The sequence below is a fragment of the Dromiciops gliroides genome, chromosome 3, assembly GCF_019393635.1.
Source record: "Dromiciops gliroides isolate mDroGli1 chromosome 3, mDroGli1.pri, whole genome shotgun sequence".
In the NCBI taxonomy this organism is placed as follows: domain Eukaryota; kingdom Metazoa; phylum Chordata; class Mammalia; order Microbiotheria; family Microbiotheriidae; genus Dromiciops; species Dromiciops gliroides.
The window spans coordinates 171139543-171159808 of NC_057863.1; the positions used below are offsets into that span (position 1 = coordinate 171139543).

Genomic DNA, 20266 nt, shown 5'->3' on the forward strand with positions numbered 1-20266 from the left:
TCTTGATTCACAAGATCACAAATTTAGAGTTGAAATTATCTAGTATAACTGCTTCATCTTACAGTTGAGTTATAGTCAAGCTGTGGGTCTAGGTCCCATGATACCAAATCGAGCACTCATCATTATACCATGCTACATTGTTAAATATCCATAGAAAATACTAACATTAGCTGGGAAGGAATGGTGTATGGCCACTTACTGTTTAGCCCATATGTGGTTTGGGGATAGGAGTTTCTATTCTTACTGCCATAACTGTAACATGAGGTAACCAGCTGTGGTCCTGATATGCCTATGTGGAAATTTCAGTAATTTTTTCCATAGAAATATTGCTACACATTGTCAGTTTTGACATAGGCTTACCCAATCTAACATCCTGAATTCATTCTGTGAAAACAAAGTGCAATGACTTTACAAGGGGGCAATTAATTCCCTAAGAACAATGTTAAATGTGGACACTCACTATTGCAGTGATACCACAGCTAAAAGGTTTCAGTGATATAGAGTGGTGTTTATTTATAACATATTGAGGATATCTTTGCTAAACAGTATTATTAAGAGCAACATTATGGACAGTGTCTTCAGAATGCTGTGAGTGAACTACCATAATGCAAGGGTAATGACAAGGGCTTCAGGAATATGTTATCCTGGAAATCAACTATAAACACAGTATCTATGAAACAGGCTGAAGTCCACAAAACTGAATTTCAAGTAAAACCATTTATTTTTTTATGTTATCAGTTAATCATTTATTCAATTAATTTTTTCTTTGTCCTCATTTTAATAAAGTATTTTATTTTTTCCTGTTACATGTAAAGATAGTTCACAACTTTTGTTTATACAAGCTTTCAAATTTCAGATTTTTCTCCCTCCCTCCCCCCTTCCTCCCCTCCCTCCCCCCTCCCCTAGACATCAAGTAATCTGATATAGGTTTTATATATATATGTATGTATGTATGTATGTATGTATGTATATATATATATATACACACACAAATAAATATATAAATATATATATACACACACATAACAACATTAAACATATTTCTGCATTAGTCATGTTATAAGAGAAAACTCAGAGCAATGACGAAAAACCTCAAAATAGAAAAACAGCAGCACCAAAAACAAAAGAAATAGTATGGTTCATTCAGCATCTATACTCCACAGTTCTTTTTTTTCCCCCAGGATTTGGAGATCCTCTTCCAGCATGAGTTCCCTGGAACTCTTCTGTACCATTGCATTGGTGAGAAGAATCTAGTCCATCACAGGTCAACACACAATGTTGATGATACTATGTACAATGTTCTTCTTGTTCTGCTCATCTCACTCATCATCAGCCCACGCAAGACCCTCCAGGTTTCTCTGAACTCCTCCTGCTCATCGTTTCTTACAGCACAATAGTTGCCAATTCTTTCAGGGAGCTTTTCCAGATCTGCTCACCCATGCCCCAGTGCCAGACATATGATTTATTTATTACCTTCACCATCAGAACTTATATTACTGTCTTAGGCAACCTTTTAGTTCATGTACCCATATACCCTGTTTATTATACTTACTTGTGTTAATGTCTGATTCCACGATAGACTGTGATTGCTTTGGGAACAGGGTGAAAAAATATGCATTTATATGCATGTATTACATATTTAAATATGCACTTTACATTTAATATATGCATATACACACAGATGCACTATGTATATGACACGTGTGCACGTATGTTTATATGTATGTGTTCATGACTATATAACATACGTGTATACATATTTATGTGCATGCACATGCCTTACATAAAATCTACATTTCCTAGTATACCATCATAGCATACCATAGCATATTTTCATATGGACATGTGAATGAAACACGTTGTGTACTTTTACATATAATTTAAATGGCATATCATAGATCATATAATAGATCAGAATAACATTAGACCTTTGAAATAGTTGTATAACTCTCATTGGATTGTCTCTTTTTTAGTTCATGCTATGAAAATTAAGCTTGGGTCTAGGCTTTCATTATTATTTTTTCTTTAAAAAATAATGAATTTTAAGACATTAGTACCATGAATTTCTAATAAAAATTAAATATTGTTGCATTATTCAAATCACAGTGAAGCATATAACCAGAGCTTTGGGTGAATTTATATTTCAACTTAATTAACTCTTACACAAACCTTTTTAAATCCCCTTTAGAGAAACAAACTACATATAAAAAATTGATGTATATTTATCATATCATGAATATTGGTCCCTTAGAACTGGGATTCTTCTATTATAAAGTACTGTTAATAATGGGAGTTAAGCTAAGTTAAGCTAAGGACCTGCTAAATACATTTTATCCACTTGATTCAAAAACGTGAAGAGAAAATGAGTTTGAATTAACTCAGCTACACAGTCTCAATGTGGGAAAGGACAGAAAATAGGAAGTAATTGAAATTAGCAGTGACCTGAATATTGCAGTCTTGGTGATTGCATCAGTAACTCCCAATTAGAAATGAATTGGAAGCAGTGACTTCCTTGTATGAGAAGCATCACGCATGAACACATTTAAACAGAGATACCTAGTTTCTCTATCCCCATGGGAAATGTTTATTTTTATAAGCTCAAAAGGCAACAAGTTCAGAGTGAGTCTAAGAAATCCTATCCAGGGAAGGATGTCACCTTTAAACTATACATGCTCAGATTTGAAATTATTGAGGTGATGTTAAGGCAGGGAAGTGATATAAATTGTTTGGGAGAAAGTACCTTAGTATTTTGTAGAGTAGGGGGAAAAAGACAATGAGATTTAAGTATTCACAATGATTGCTTCCTCATATAGTAGTATCCTTAAATTTCCATGCATTTTTATATTCTTCTTCTTCTTTGTCAAAGCCATTCTGTCGATGTCCATTGTGGGAGGGTATTTTTAGGCTTAGTAAGAAATGGTTCTTGCAGTTTAAAAAAATAATAGAAAAAAATCTTAATTTTGCTGCCCACACCATGCTGTGTAGCTCCCAAAGTTCCATGATAGCATTAAAAGAAATCCATTCATTTTATCCCTTTGCTATTTCTTCAACCCATCATTTTTCTGCTTTAGACCTTTTAGGAGTTACATCAATGCTGCTGGCATGGCTATTCTGATGTCTCCCCACCAAACCATTTTATTCTTGGCTTAAAGAGTTATTTTTATCATTACTTTCCTGTCTGTACAATGATTCCCTTTGATGTCTTCCTCCCTGTTTCATTTTTTCACCTAAACTAGGTCTTCAGACTTTCTTTAGCTCAGCACAGGTAGACCCAGATTTCCCCTTCTCCCTTTTACTCATGATATTTCTAAAGTCTACTGGCTTTGACCTTTTTAAACTGTCATACTATTACAGAAAATGTTGGCTATATGAAAATCTTAAGGGAACATAACTTGCCAATATCACAGTTTTGGAAAATACTAAAACTTATTCTATCCAAAATTGAACAGTCAGTTATCTATATTTGTTTTGCTAAAATATTAAGACAATTTCAAGTTAACTTTACTCATTAGGAATAAGATTCAGATATAACTCATAATATATGTAAAGTACCTTGCAAAACTCTAAGTAATATAAATATGAGTTGTTGTTGTTGGTGGTGGTGGTGGTGGTTGTGGTAGTGTTATTATTCCTAATGAACCAAAGGTTGTGAAAAATTGTTTTCCTTTAGTGGTATCCATGAGACAAATATATCTCAAGGCATGAATCTTGAGGAAAAAATCTCTTATTGTAAAAAAAAAAATCTATCATTTTTGTATGGCTGAGCTAGAGATTTTTCGCCCTATCTTAAATTTGAAGAAATTGCCTAGCACCCCACCTCCTACATACTAAGGTGAGAGAGCAGGAATTTTTGGTCAGTGGTTGAGCTAAAATAACTCTCCTGAAAACCAGTTGATTTGGAGAAGATGAAAAAGATTATGGAAGATCAATATCCAATAAAACCTATGTTAATTTACTTTAAAAAGGTATGATAAAGGAATAAAAATTCAGATATGAAGGGCATACTGAAAAGTTTATATTTATATGAGTACATTTCATCAGTACACTTCTCTTGAAAAATACAAAAAAAGGAACTCTAAGCATTGCAGGAACCATATGAATAAAAATAACTTATATCCTCAAAAACTACAAAAGAGGTTTAAGGAGAGAGATTGAGCTTGTGAATGAAAACTAATAATCTGGATTCCCTAGGTGTCACTGTGAGTAAACATTGGAGGTTCTTCCTTCCAACTTTTAAATTATTTAATTAATTGCATTTCAACGGTGATAGGAATGATGATTATTTAGCTAAATTTTCTATTTGAAACATAATTTTATTTCATAAATCTATTATTTTTATCATTCTAGACAAACCTTGTGAAACTTCTATTGATGTATCAGGCAAACCCAAATCTTCTTAACTGCAATGAAGAAAAACCTTCAGGTGGGTTCATAAATATCTTCTGATCATATAGTTGAGAATGTTTCAGTCATTTATTTGGGGGAGGGATTGGCATAGTTTTGCTTATATTCCTATTTTTGAGACTGAAATTATGGTTTTACTGATAAAGGAAATTTCTGGTAGAGAAACCCTCTACCAATGGAGATCAGTAACTACTCTGCAACTAATAGTTTCCAGCAGTACTAAGAGATTAAATGGTTTGTCCAATGTCATACAATGAATATGTTCCAAATAAAAAGCTTGAATCCAGATTTTCATTACTTGAAGACAGACCCAATGTTCATTGCCCCAGTAGTTCTCACAATTTTGTGTGTCAAATGTTCTTTATACTTTTGATAATAATTAAGGACCACCCAAAGAGTTTTTGTTTATGTGGATTTATGCTTATATTTACTGTGATAGAAATTAAAATGTCATTACTATTATGAAAATAGTTTTGACATCCTGGATCCCCTAAAAGATACTGGAGATCCTTTGGGGTCATCAACACCACATTTTTTAAATTTCTGCATTATACTATTTTGTTCTAACTGTTCCAGATAGGGTTGGGGATAAGAATTTATGTAGCGCCTAATATGTATGTCATTTTTCTAAGTGTTTTACAAATATTATTTCATTTTATCTGCACAACAACCCTGGGAGAAAAATGCTGTTAACCTTATTTTACAGTTGAGGAAACTGAGGCAAACAGATTAAGAGACTTGCCTAGGGTAACATAGCCATTAAGAATCTGAGAGTAGATCTGAACCTAGGTATTCCTGACTCCAGGGGCCCAGCACTCTATACATTGTGCTGCAAGCTTCTTCTATATAAAAATGTATTCATACAAATGCCGCCAGGACCATTTTGAGCACATCTCTCTCTCTCTCTCTCTCTCTCTCTCTCTCTCTCTCTCTCTCTATATATATATATATATATATATATATATATATATATATATATATATATCTCCACATCCATACATAGACATTTAGATATATCTCCATATCTCTTTATCCATATCAATATCCATATACACACATACACACACACACACACACACACACACACACACATATATATATATATATATCCACATCCACATCCACATCCACACCTATATTTATATTTTTGGGCCCTGGCTACACACCATTGCAGTTTGCCTCCTGCTTTATGTGAATGCAATGTTATTTTACAATGTCACCATCCCTGAAATATTTAATTGACTGTTATGAAATGTATTTTTTTATTCTTACTAAATCTAAAGTAAATTAGAAGACTTTTGCCCTTTTTAGTCAACTATTTCTGCTATTGTATTTAGAAAGCATGGTTCACAGAGGAAAACAATTAACTTTTTCTTTTAATTCTTTCAAATACTTTACCATATGGTAAACTGCCAGCTTACTTTAATCTCTCTCTCTCTCTCTCTCTCTCTCTCTCTCTCTCTCTCTCTCTCTCTCTCTCTTTCTCTCTCTTTAAAAGTGGAGTCACTTATTGTAATTCTTTTCTATCACTCTCTTGCCTCAATCTTCATAAATTTATTTCAATAGTCAATGAAGGTATGCCTCATGAAATTTTCATTTAAATCATTCTGACACTAAAGCAGGGGTGGTTATAGATTGTTTATTAGTCTATACCTTCTAATTTGACATAAAAAATGTTAACAGTTCAGAATTAGCTGATATGTCTAACATAGTTAGGAGATTGACATGAAAATCTCATAGACAGTGAGGAAAGTAAATAATTTATCAAGTTTTCTTTGTACCCCTTCTGTACTTCCACAAAGCTCTAATCTAAGACTTGAAAGCCTAATATGCCTGAAGCATTTTTATTTTCTTCACTTCAGGGACTTTAACTTTTTGATGGGCTTTTTGCTTCTCCCTTGTTTGCAATTTAGCTGGGATAAAGTTTTAGCTTTTTAACCTACTTCAATTGTTAATAGTGGCTATTGCTTCTCCACTGAACTAAACCTAATTAGTCATAGCTTCTAACTCTGTCATAATTGCATGTGTATGAAATTTAATTAGTTAGTACTAAAATTGAAATTCTTGCTCATATCATCACAAATTACAAAATCTTCAAGTTATCCCTTAAAGTTTTGCTAGATTGGTATAATTTGAGAAAAATAGAATTAATATTAAATTAAGAACCTTTGTTAGCAAAAAATACTATTTCCAGTGTAGCAACCTGTCTGAACCCAGAAAAATCCTCCCTTTCTTCTTCCTAGTCAATAGCTAGCATTAAAAAAGAAAGTATTAGGGGCAGCTAGGTAGTGCAATAGATAAAGCACCAGCCCTGGATTCAGGAGGACCTGAGTTCAAATCCGGCTTCAGACACTAGACAGTACCTCTGTGACCCTGGGCAAATCACTTAACACTCATTGCCTGCCCCCCCCACCCAAAAAAGGAAGTGTTTTCTTAATAGTGGTCTTTGACAATGTAATGGAGGATGTCAAATAAAAGAAGCAATTCTTATACTTGCCAAGTTTCTAGAGATGTTCTTGTTTGCAGATTATGTAGCCCTGATTGTATTGAACCTTGGGTGGCCTACTTGCTGAGATACACAGTCACTGAAAAGAAACTGGCCTAGATATCAATAAATGGAAAAAATATAATGGATGGAGAAATCATGTCACCAAGATTAAGACATGCAGATGGGCAACCCATTGAATTAATTCATCTATCTATCTATCTATCTATCTATCTATCTATCTATCTATCTATCTATTTATCTGTGTATCTAGCTATCATCTAGCTATCTAGCTATCATTATCTATCATCTACCTATTTAAAATAAAAGTTTATTGCAAAATAAAAATAAGCTAATATCTATAATTGACTAGAAAGAAGAGAATTCTCTGGATAAGATTTGGAATATTACACAGTGATGTCTATCATCTCAATCTACCCCCTGCCCCTAACCCTCACCTAGGGAAAACCAGAATTTTCCCAATGATATTATATGACTGAAAATCATATAAGACCATGTTAGTGTATCCAAGGGTACATATTGAAAGCCATCTGCCTATCGATCTTTTTTTTTTTTTTTATGGGGCAGTGGGGTTAAGTGACTTGCCCAGGGTCACACAGCTAGTAAGTGTTAAGTGTCTGAGGCCGGATTTGAACTCAGGAACTCCTGAATCCAGGGCCGATGCTTTATCCACTGTGCCACCTAGCCGCCCCCTGCCTATCGATCTTAACTCTAAACCAGGCCTTCTCAAAAGTCCATCACAGGGGCTTGCTTTTCAGCATCACCTTAAGAGGGTATATCTAAACATGATCATATGATGATAACAAGTTAGTAAGGAGTGGAAAGGAATAGAGAGTGAGAGATATAATTTTTTATCAGTCATTCTTCCAATAGAGCCAGAACCAGCTCCAATCTTTCTCTTATCTGCTCAGTGTCATAACTCTACTATCACCCTTGATTCCAATCTTAGAGGATATATTCCTTATATTTGTCAAGAAAACTGTCATTTATGTCTTTGATTCTGGCCTCTTCTACCTCCTCTGGAGGATTTTCCTCTATAGATGTTTCTCTCTCTCTCTCTCTCTCTCTCTCTCTCTCTCTCTCTCTCTCTCTCTCTCTCTCCACTCTCCCCTCTCCTGTCTCCCCTCCTCCTTCTCTCCCCTATCTCCCTCTGTTTTGCAATTATTATTACATTTGATCCTCACAACAACCCTGTGAGGTAAGTGCTATTATATCCCCTATTTACAGGTGAGGAAACAGGTTACATGACTTGCCTAGGGTCCTACACTTAGTGAATATCAAAGGTCACATTTGCACTCAAGTCTTCCTGATTCTATGCCACTCTATTCAGTTCCTTAGCTACCCCCATACTAATTACCTCTAGCATCAAATATAAAATCTGTTTGGCTTTCAAACTTTTTGATACCCTGGCCTCTGCCTACTTTTCAAGTTTAATTACACTTGACTACTTTATATGTTCTCTAATATCTAGTAATACAGGACCCTTTGCTGTTTCTTGAAAATGACATTTTATCTCCCGGCCAAATGCCTAGAATGCTATATTCCTTCTCTCTACCTCATGGTTTACTTCAAGTGTTCACTGAAAATCTACCTCTTACAAGAAGCCACTACTTACTTTTTTTATTCTAGTGCCTTTATAAGGAATTTACTTCTAATGTATCTTTTGTAGACCTTGTTTATATGCAGCTTTTTTATATGGTTGTTTACCTCATTAGATAGTGAACTTCTTAATAAAAGAAAATTTTTTATACTTTAAACTGTATTAAGATACCAACAGTTCTTTCTCTGTAGATGACTGCATTTTTCATAAGTTCTTCTGATAGCACCCTGCTCATCATTTCTTACAGCACAATAGTCTTCCATCCTAACCTCATACTGCAATTTATTCAGCCATTCCCCAATTGATGGGTATCACCCAAATTACAAATTAAACTTTTTTTTCATCTCTTTTAGGATACCAACCTAGTAGTGGTATTGCTAGGTCAAAGAGTATGCATGGTTTTATAGTCCTTTGGCCATAGTTCCTAATTGCTCCACAGAATGTTTGAATCAGTTTACAACGTTACCAAGAGTATATTAATGTCTCATTTTCCCCATCTAACCCACAACATTTGCCATTTTTTCTGCTGTCCTATTATCCAATCCAATAGGTATGAGGTAGTAGACAGAATTGTTTTGACCTGAATATTTCCAATCAATAGTTAATTAGAGGATTTTTTTTAATATGGCTATAGGTGACTTTGATTATTTCATCTGAAAACTTCAGGTCTTCTTCATGTCTTTTTCTCATCTATCAATTGGGGAATGACTCTCTCTCTCTTTCTTGCAGGGGCAGGACAATGAGGGTTAAGTGACTTGCCCAGGGTCACACAGCTAGCAAATATAAAGTGTCTGAGGTTGAATTTGAACTCAGGTCCTCCTGAATCCAGGGCTGGTGCTTTATCCACTGTGCCACCTAGCTGCCCAGGAATGGCTCTCTTTTTAACAAATTTCACTCTGTTCTCTATGTGTTTGAGAACTGAGGCCTATCAGACAAATTTCATTCAATTTTTTTTTCAGTTACTATTGCTAACTATATTACTCTCCATCATATTCCCTCCCCTTGATATATATTCGATTTTCTATCTTATTTTGTTCTATCCATCCTCAAAAGTGTTTTGCTTCTGATTGCCCCTCCCCTAATCTGCACTCCTATCCTTCAACCCTCCCCCCTCATTCCCTTCTTCTCCCATTTTCCCACAGGACAAGATATATTACTATACCCCCTTGAGTGTGTATCTTATTGCTTCTTTGAGAAAATTCTGACAAGAGTAAGGCTCATTCACTGCCCCACACCTCCCTCATCTTCCCCTCCACTCCATAAGCTTTTTCTTGATTCTTTTATGTGAGATACTTTAGCCCATTACACTTCTTCCCCTCCCTTTTCCCCAGGGCATTCCTCTCACCCCTTAATTTTATTCTAAAGATGTTGTCATGGGGCAGTTAGGTGGCACATTGAACAAAGCACCAGCCCTGGACCCAGGAAGACCAGAGCCCAAATCCAGCCTCAGAAACCCAATACTCACCAGCTACATAACCCTGGGCAAGCCACCCGACCCCAACTGCCCCCTCCAAAATATAATAATAAATAAGTAAATGAATAAATAAATAAATAAAAGCTTTAAAGATATCATCCCTTCATATTCAACTCACACCTGTGCTATCTGTCTATATATACTCCATTCAGTCTTCACTAATAATGAGAAAGTTCTTATGAGTTAGAAGTATCATCTTCCCAAAGACGAATGTAAACAGTTTAACCTTTTAATATCCCTCATTATATCTTTTTCCTATTTACCTTTTTATGGTTTTCTAGGTTCTTATATTTGAAAGTAAAATTTTTTATTCAGTTCAGGTCTTTTCTTCAGGAATGCCTGAAAGTCCTCTTTTTCATTGAATTCCCATTTTCCTCCCTGAAAGATTAATCAATTTTTCTGGGTAGGTGATTCTTGGTTGTAATCCCAGTTCCTTTACCCTCTGGAATGTCATATTCTATGCCCTCCAGTCCTTTAAGTTAGAAGATGTTAGATATTGTGTTATCCTGACTGTGGCTCCACTGTACTTGAATTGTTTCTTTCTGGTTGCATGCCATATTTTCTCCTTGACCTGGGAGTTCTGGAATTTGGCTATAATATTCCTGGAAGTTTTCATTTGGGGATCTCTTTCTGGAGGTGATTGTTGGATTTTTTCAATTTCTATTTTACCTTCTGCTTCTAGAATATCAGGGCAATTTTCCCTGACAATCCCTTAGAAGATGATGTCTAAGCTCTTTTTTGGATCATGGTTTTGAGGTAGTCCAATTATTTTCAAATGATCTCTCCTGGATCTATTTTATATGTCAGTAGTTTTTCCAAGGAGATATTTCACGTTGCTTTCAATTTTTTCATTCTTTTGAGTTTGCTCTATTGCATCTTGATTTCTCAAAAAGTCATTAGCTTCCATTTGCTCAATCCTATTTTTTAAGCAATGTAATGATTGGAATGACGCCACCTGCTGGAGACTTACTGTAGAAGAGCATCGCCCATGAGGTGAAGGTCTTTGAGGGCAAGACCATGCGTCTTTTCTTTGGCATCAGGAAGTGACATTTGCTCGTGGGAGGAAGAAGGGAGAGCCTGGGGCTCTGACTCTGGCTCTTTCCTGAGGACTCCAGTGGAGGAGGCTAGAAATGCACTCTCCCTTTAATAAATAGATGAATGTAGGCCTTTCTCTCTCTCTTTACCAAATTCTTATTCTCCTTAATAAATGCTTAAAAACCTAACTCTTGCTAAAAAGCTTATAATTTATTGGCGACCACTCATTAGATATTTTAGACAGACTAGCTAGAATTTTAGCCTTTAACAGCAATTATTTTCTCCTTTGAGCTTTTGTACCTCCTTTTCCATTTGGCCAATTTGGATTTTCAAGCTGTTGACTTTTTTATGACTTTTCTGCATCTCTCTCATTTCTCTTTCCATTTTTCTTCTACCTCTCTTACTTTATTTTCACCATCCTTTTCAAGGACTTCTTTGGCATGAGAACAATTCATATTTTTCTTGGAAGCTTTGGATGTAGGAGCTTTGACTTGGTTTATCTTCTTCTGAGGATATATTTTGATCTTCCTTGTCACCAAAGAAATTTTCTAGGGTCAGCATTTTTTTCTGTCTTCTCATTTTTCTAACCTATTTCTGAACTTTTAACTCCTTCTTAAAGTGGAGCACTGCTTCCAGCGTGCACTGTCCTAAGCTTCAAGAGGTCCCAGGTGGTATGATTTAAGGAGAGGCCAGCTCTCCAATCCCCTCACTTGTGCTCTAGTCTGTAAGTAACCACAGGCCTGCTTGCTCTTTATCCTGGAAACACAATCCTGTTTCACTGTGGTTGCAAGGTCTGGCATGCCTGTGCCCCTCCCCCACTTGGGCCACCACTCAAGACTGCTTCTTGGTTCCAAGCTTGGACAATACAACAGAGTTTTACCTCAGCACCAGCAGAGACCTCTGCAATCTCTTCCTGGTCCACTGCTTGACCCCCTCACCAGATCATGAGCTGAGTTCCAGAAGTAGCCACTGCCACAGCTGACTTTGTGTTTCTGGAGACATGAATTTTTGGGGTGGCCTTCCTGGGACTGGATCTGTGTTGGTGGTGCCCGGGTCTGGGCTCCACTCTCACCCTGGCACAACAGACCTTTCATGCTGTCCTTCTACGTCATCTTTGGTTGGAAAATGATCTCACCCCATCCTTTTCTGGGTTCTGATGCTCCAGGAATTCTTATGTCATTATTTGAAGGTATTTGAAAGGATCATGGGGAGAGCTCTGGGAAGTGATTGCTTTTCCTCTGTCATCTTGGCTCTGCACAAGTGCTTAATTACAAACAAACCTTTTTGCCTTTCTTTATATGCCCAGCCCCTGGGTGATATAGTGGACAGAGTGCCAGACCTGAAATCAGAAAGACTCATCTTCCTAAGTTGAAATCCATCCTCAGACACTTACCAACTGTGTGACTCTTGGCATATCACTTAAGCCTATTTGTTCCAGTTTCCCATCTGTAAAATGAGCTGCAGAAAGAAATGGCAAAACACTCTAGTAACTTTGCCAAGAAAACCCCAAATGAGTCAGACACAACTGAAAGGACTCAAAAACAATAGCACTATCCCCAGCACTCAGCATACTAGTTGAAACTTAGTAAGACCTTAGGAATACTTGTTTACTTGACTTGTCAAATCCATTGTTCTCTTCTCAGTTTTTATCCTCTTTAACCAAGCTGAAACATGGGAGATTGTTCACTAATCCCACCCCCTTTCTGGATACTCTCTTCGAATGGCTTTCTTCTTCTACTCTTTGTGGCTGGCCTTTTATGTTCCAACCAAACTGGAACTGTAATTGATCCTTGATTCTTCCCTCCATTTTCCCACATCTCTTAATTCACTCAAGCTCTGTTCCATGCTTGGAAGATACTTTAATTTTATCTTTTATTGTAGAAGCTCTTTCCTTACCTCAAAGCTCAGGTAAGAGATAATTTTTCTCTGTATCTTTCTTATTTCCTTTTATCAAAAGGGGGTGAATCCTATTTTTGGTTTTCCAAGAATAGATGGTATCTCTCCTTTGCCTTAATCACATAGTAATAGCTCACATTCTAATTTAGGGAGACAACCCATGTTTTGCTAAGATTCACATTACCTGGATGAATCTTGAACAGAAGGAGACAATGATGGCTTTTGAAAGGAAGAGGGTAGGACAGCAGAGGAAAAAAAAGGACAAATGTTGTGGGTGATATGGGGGAAATGAGACATTAATACACTATAGGCAAAGTTGTAAACTGATTCAAACATTCTGTAGATCAATTTGGAACTATGGTCAAAGGGCTATAAAAACACACATACTCTTTGACCTAGCAATGCCACTACTAGTTTGGTAAATTAAACTAGATTTTTTTTAAAAAGTTGAATTTGAAATCAGGGTGATACCCATCAATTGGAGCATGACTGAACAAACTGTGTGATGGAACACTATTATGCTATAAGAAATGATGAGCAGGATGCAACCAGAAGGACTTATGAAAAATGCAGTCCATCTGCAGAGAAAGAATTGATGGCATCTGAATAGAGATTGAAGTAATTTTTTTGTTAGTTCCTCTTTTTAAAGTTTTTTGTCTGTTTTCCTTCACAACCAAACTAATGTGGAAATGTTTTGCATGACTGCATATGTATAACTTATATTAAAATGCTTGAGTTCTTAAGAGTGTGGGGATGGAAGGAGGAAGAGAATTTGGAACCCAAAGTTTTAAAAATCAATGTGAAAATTTGTTTATATATGTAACTTGGGGAAAAGTCTAAATGAATCAATCAATCAATCAATCAAAATTTTAACAAAAGAAAGGAAGAGGGAACTCAGGGGCCTACCCTTTTAAATGGAACCTCTTTGCTAGTTTGATAATCTTTTATCCCTTATGTCTGAAGCCCAGATCAGATGTCACCAACTTTTTCTGATTCCCTCAGTTGCTGGTTATTCCCCTACTTAGATATCATATAATATTTTCTTTTAACACTTATGTATTTATAATTTATTATTTTTTATTACAAATGTTAGTAGAGGCCTTATCTTCTTATGAGGCTATGTAAGCTTATGGGAGTTTACAGGAACCATGTCATATATAAATTTTCTTTCTTCCCCTAGGCTTAGGACTTAATAGGTACTTAATGACTAGAATTAGCCATTTCCTCTTCAAAAAATCATAATGTAGTCATCTTGTATTTGTAATGTTTGCTGGGATATGTCTATTTTTTCTATACTAAATTTCTTCATCCTAAAATGAGCAATAATAATAAAAAAATAAAACATTGGACAAAAAATGTTCTCTTGGTGGCTGCTAAAATGGTTTGCCAAGTTCACAAATGCACATAATTTAAATTTGCTGATTTGCATTGGTTGTGCTGTACTTTGCTCATGGAAACTAAGGATGTCACATTCATTATATATTTAGTTAGCACTTACTGTAAATTTTTCTTGTGTGCAACCTGTTCTTTTTAATTTCATGATTAAAACTAAAGTTAGTTGATGCCTACTGTACTACTATATCTTTTTTTCCTGGCAAAATCTGTGCAGATTTCAATGTCTGCTATTAAGTTCTCATTGTACACAATTATATGACAAGATAAAAGTCATAGAGAAAAAAAGCTAGCCCTTTTACTTCAAAAGTCCAGTTGAGAGGCTCTTCTATATGTTGGCTCCTTCACTACTTGGCTTTTGTGCAGTGCTGCTCCCATTCATTTGAGTCACAGGAATCAATATGCAATTTACAAGGGAGTGATATTTTTGTGAAAATGAAATCACCTCAAATTCTTTCAAGCCTCACTTGAAACACTCAAAAATGATTTTCATCTCATTGATTTCTGTTATGTGAATATAACCTTAACTCTGCTTTTCACTGCAATTAAATGTATCACACTTTGAGAGCAACATAGATTTTTTTGTTAACTCCAACAATCTTATTTCATAGCAGTGATAAACTTTTTTAAAGCTTTTTAGGGGTGAATGTACTTTATGCATTATAAAACTTAGTGATCTTAAGTTCATCCAAACAATTATCTGTAAAGAGCTAGAGTATTTTTCCTTCTTTCCCTGATTTCTTCATATTTATCTTATAGACATTGCAGCTTCTGAATTTATTGAAGAGATGTTACTGAAAGCAGAAACTGTCTGGGAGGAAAAAATGAAAGAGCCTTTGTCTGTTTCTTCCTTATCTCACGAGGAGCCATATGAAGAGATCATTCATGATCTACCAGCACTTTCCAATAAACTGTAAGTTTATTGAAAGGATATGTGGGGTGCAGCTAGGTGGCGCAGTGGATAGAGCAGCAGCCCTGGATTCAGGAGGACCTGAGTTCAAATCCAGCCTCAGACACTTGACACTAGCTGTGTGACCCTGGGCAAGTCACTTAACCCTCATTGCCCCACAAAAAAAGAAAAAGAAAAAAGAAAAGAAAAGAAATGATATGTGGAAGGGGATAAGGTGCAAGAATCCTGGAAAAGTATGGTGGGGCAGAGAGGGAGAGACAAATTATGAAGGGCTTTGAAAGCCAAATGATTTTATATTTGATTTGGAAATAATAAAGAATCATTTCAGCTTATTGAATGGGTGGAGTGGTGACCTGGTCATGCCTATATTTTAGGAAGATCAGCTTGACAGCTGAATAGTGAAAGATTTTTGAGAGACTTAGGACAAGGAGACTAACAAGAAAGCTATTGTAATAGTTTATGATTGAGGTGATGAAGGCTTACATTCACTGGGTGGTTTGATGATTGCAATGTAAGATGAAAGAAGGAGGAGCTCTCAGTGAATGGCCTTAGGTTTTTTAAAAGTGTGTAGCCAGTATAGCAGTATAAGAATAAGTAAAGAATAAGCCCAGCATATCATTGTCAAGGAAACATTCTGATTAGGTGGCAATACATCACTATGGGCACTCTTCAACTGGGGAAGACCAGCTACTTTCTCTTAAGACCGTATCAGATGTCAATTCAGAGGGAAACCTCTAGTTTAATGCTCTAGGAATCTCTCCTTGGCCTTGTACTATTTAGAATTTTTATTATTGATTTGAATGAAAAAATAGGTGTCACGCTTATTGCATTTATACATGACATTTGTCAGAGAGAAGTGACCACACTGGATATAGAATCAACATGCAAGAAGACTTCAATGGGTTATAACAAAGTGAAAAATACAATAAGATGAAATATAATATAGTTGTATGAAATAATAGAATCATAGATAAAGGCCTGGATGGTATCTCTGAAGCCACTTAGTACAACTCCCCCCCTTTTACAGATGATGACAATGACTTGACCAAGGTCATACATTAAAGAAGTCGTAGTAGCAGTACTTGAACTTGAGTCTTCTAACTCCAAAGCTAGTGCTCTTTCCATCTTACCACTTTCTTTTTTTCTTACTTTTTTTTCTGTTTATAATTTTATTTTCCAAATTACATGTAAAAACAAATTTTGACATTAATTTTTAAAAATAAATTTGTTTTCTAAATTCTCTTCCTCCCTCCCTACCCCCCACCCCCAAGAATTCAAGCAATTAAATATGTTATACATGAGTGGTCATGCAAAACATCAACACATTAGCCAGGTTGTGAAAGAAAACAGACCAAAACAAAACTTCAGATTAAGGAACTATCAAAAAAATTATGCTTCAATCTATTTTCACATACCATCAGTTCTTTCTCTGTAGATGGAATGCAATTTTCATAAGTCCTTCAGAGTTATATTGGATCATTGCTTTGCTGAAAATAACCATGTCCTTTCACATCTTACCACTTTCTACTGGACTCAAATTACCTACACCAGAACTATGATGCTTGCAATGAATAAAATAGAAGCGAGCAAAGAGATAGGAATTTTGAATTAGTCTTGTGATGAAGGAGAACAACACTATACTTGAAATTAAACCTATGTTCAAATAAGAGCTGTTATATTTGGTCACCTTAAGCCAATCATTTAACTTACTAATCCTCAGTTTCCACATCTTTTAAACACAAAAGGCAATACACTATTTTCTTTCATAAATTCATTGGGAAATATTTTATTAGTATTAATGTTAATAATATCTATATGAATAATTATGTTCTCTAATTTTACTTATTGGTATTTTATTTCTATATCATATATTAATTCCCATTATTAATATTTCCTTAGTAAATATGTTTGACAATTGATTGGGTAAATGAATAAAAGAAAATAATCTATGTGTAGCTAGGAAAGACACTGGTGCCACCAACTATGGAAACATTAAAGAGTCAGTAATCCAGTTTTGAAGAGATATCAAGTTTACTTTTGGACATGTGACCTGAGATGATCATAAACCTGGGAAAGTGACTTTTGCTTGCCTTAATCAACTGGAGAAGAAAATGGCAAACCACAGAACCTTTGCGAGGAATATCTTATGGACAATATTGGTGTGCCATGCTATGAACCACAGGGGTACAGAGTTGGACATGACTAAATGACTGAACAATACCAACAAGGAGTATGGGTAGGGGACAAGAAGTAAGTAAGCCAGAATAGGTACAGTTGGTCAGAACGGGAAAAAGGAGAGAGAACTCTGAGAGTTCAAGGTCACAAAAGTCAACATGTATAAAATCCCTTGATTCTTTCCCCTCATTTTCGTAATTACCGTTTTTGAGTAATTTTACAGACAAGTCTTGTTAGGGGCTAACCAAGTCCTCCTTTTACTGTTTGAGCAAAGCTCACAGACAGGCCTCCCCCTTCCAGAAAATATGTGCTGACTCTTAGTTAGCCCTTGATAAGAGGGCTGTAAACCATAATAATTCTTTCCAGATGCAGATGCATTTGCTGGGCACCAAGGATGATGCATTTGCATAGGCGCCAAGGAAACTTCAAAGGACAGAAACATGCTCTTCATCTTAGATAAGGCCAATATGGTCCAAGGTCTATGTGACCTTCTGTTCCACATAAATGAACCAATACCCCCAGCTTTTTTTGGCATGAACTTCACACAAAGACATTCCTTTTGCCTACGCAAGTATATATATATATATATATATATATATATATATATATATATATGTCATACTGTCCTAATAAACTTTGCCTTTTGCCTCCACCCAAGTGCATGGGGCCCTTCCAATCCCATCCTATGTTTCTATGTCTTTTTTCCTTAACATCTTACCTGCAGCAGCGCCAAATCTGTTCTAGCAGCCCCCTGGATCTGAAGCTGTCAAAGTCTATCTCTCTGTGAACCAATTTGGGGTTTTCTTGGCAAAGATACTGGGGTAGTGTGCCATTTCTTTTTTCTGTTCATTTTACAGATGAGGAAACTGAGGAAAACAGAGTTAAGTAACTTGTTCAGGGTCATACAACTAGTTAAGGGTCTGAGGCCAGATTTGAACCCAGGAATATGAACTTCTTGACTCCAGACCTGGCACTCTATCCACTGTGCTACCTAGCTGTTCACCTTCATAATTAAGGATGTCTTTACCACTTTTTGTGTGTGTTATCATCAGAGTGTCCCAAGACATTTCTATATGTTTTATGTCTCCCCAGCCCATATGCTGTTTTCAGAGGTATCTTCATGTTCAAGTGCCTCTATCACTCTATTAGCATTAAATTCCAATTTTTTCTCTTGTTTCTTTTCTTTTCTTTTTTTTTGTGGGGCAATGAAGGTTAAGTGACTTGCCCAAGGTCACACAGCTAATAAATGTCAAGTGTCTGAGGCCAGATTTGAACTCAGGTCCTCCTGAATCCAAGGCTGATGCTTTATCCACTGCGCCACCTACCTACTTTATGATTTTATTTTCCAGTACCCTTATTTTAAAATCCTATACTATGTTCTAATTCTTTCCCTTTTTCATTGTATTCTTTCTATCTGGAAGATGTTCAACCAAAAAAAAATGTTATGGATTAGTCAGAAATTAACTATGTGAAGTACATGAGATTGTTGTTCAGTTATTACATTTATTCTTAAGTCTTCATCACCGCAATTTGGGCTTTCTTGGCAAAGAGACTTAATTCCAAAATATTTTTAAAGTAATGAAACAAACATAAAATATGAAATTTCTTTTTTCAGTAGTGACACTAAATTTTTTTTATTACCTAAGTATATGAAAGTAGCAAAGTATTGCAACTATCTTTAATGGCTATGCTTTATTCATACAGAAATTCAAAATATTTGCCTGTGTGATGAGACAATACCATTTTTTTTTTTTAGTGAGGCAATTGGGGTTAAGTGACTTGCCCAGAGTCACACAGCTAGTAAGTGTTAAGTGTCTGAGGCCGGATTTGAACTCAGGTACTCCTGACTCCAGGGCCGGTGCTCTATCCACTGAGCCATCTAGCTGCCCCCGAGACAATACCATTTTAAGGCAAAGTTGCCCTTTGATTTGTTTTTTCATATAGAGAAAAATGGACATGAAACAACCAAGTTCCCCCTTGGGAGGAGTTCACATATAAGGGCATAGTAAGCCTTCCTCCCATATATAATTTGTGTATTGGAGAGTGGCCTAAAAGGAGAAGGAACAACAAAAAAGGAAGACGAAAAATGTGGAAGACTTTGAGAAGTCTTAGAAATAATAGAATTTCATTATCTTTGATGCTGAAAAAAATGATGGAAAATAAAATGATGAAAGAACAAAATGGGTATTTAAAATGCTGACTCAGAATTGCCATTTTGAATTAACATGATTAAAGTCAGAAAAAATACACATTTCTTTTAGATATACAAGACAAATTACCAAAGACATGGAATTTACAATAAAGAATTTCTATGTATCATAAATATTGGTTTTAAAATGAAGACGCATTTTTTTCTGAATTGATTGATGCCTAAAGTTTTCCTCGAGTTTTGGGTAAATGATCAAGTATTCAATTTCTTCTAAATTTAATTCATTAATGATATAGGTTCTGGCATATCTTTGTTTCAGTAATAGTATTGATTAGTGGGAGTGAGATGTAAACAAAGTAGTCAATCACCTATATTATCTGCTCAGTTAATGTGAGAGTTTATTTCTATGTTTTGCTAATCTTGTGAGGAAACATTGTATGTAGTCAATGTTGTTGTTGCTGCTGCTGCTGCTATTGTTTAGATGTGTCTGACTCTTTGTGATGCCAATACTGTTCATGGGGTTTTCTTGGCAAAGATACTGAAATAGTTTGCCATTTCCTTCCATAGTGGATTAAGACAAGAAGAGGTTAAGTGACTTGCCCAGGGTCACATAACTTCTAAGTGTCTGAGGTTGGATTTGAACTCAGGTATTCCTGATTCCAGGCTCAGCACTCTATCCACTGAGCCTGTAGGTCAAGTCATTATCACTTCATGGATTTGAAAGG

At 35.7% G+C, this 20266-nt stretch overlaps 1 protein-coding gene across 1 annotated transcript in view; it reads left to right on the forward strand.

Moving 5' to 3' along the window:
• Positions 1–20266, forward strand: part of MYO16 (myosin XVI) — a 746727-nt gene that overhangs the window by 245484 nt on the left and 480977 nt on the right. The window contains 2 exon segments of the mRNA XM_043997806.1: positions 4348–4423; positions 15067–15220. Of these exon segments, the coding sequence (XP_043853741.1) occupies positions 4348–4423; positions 15067–15220 (230 nt within the window).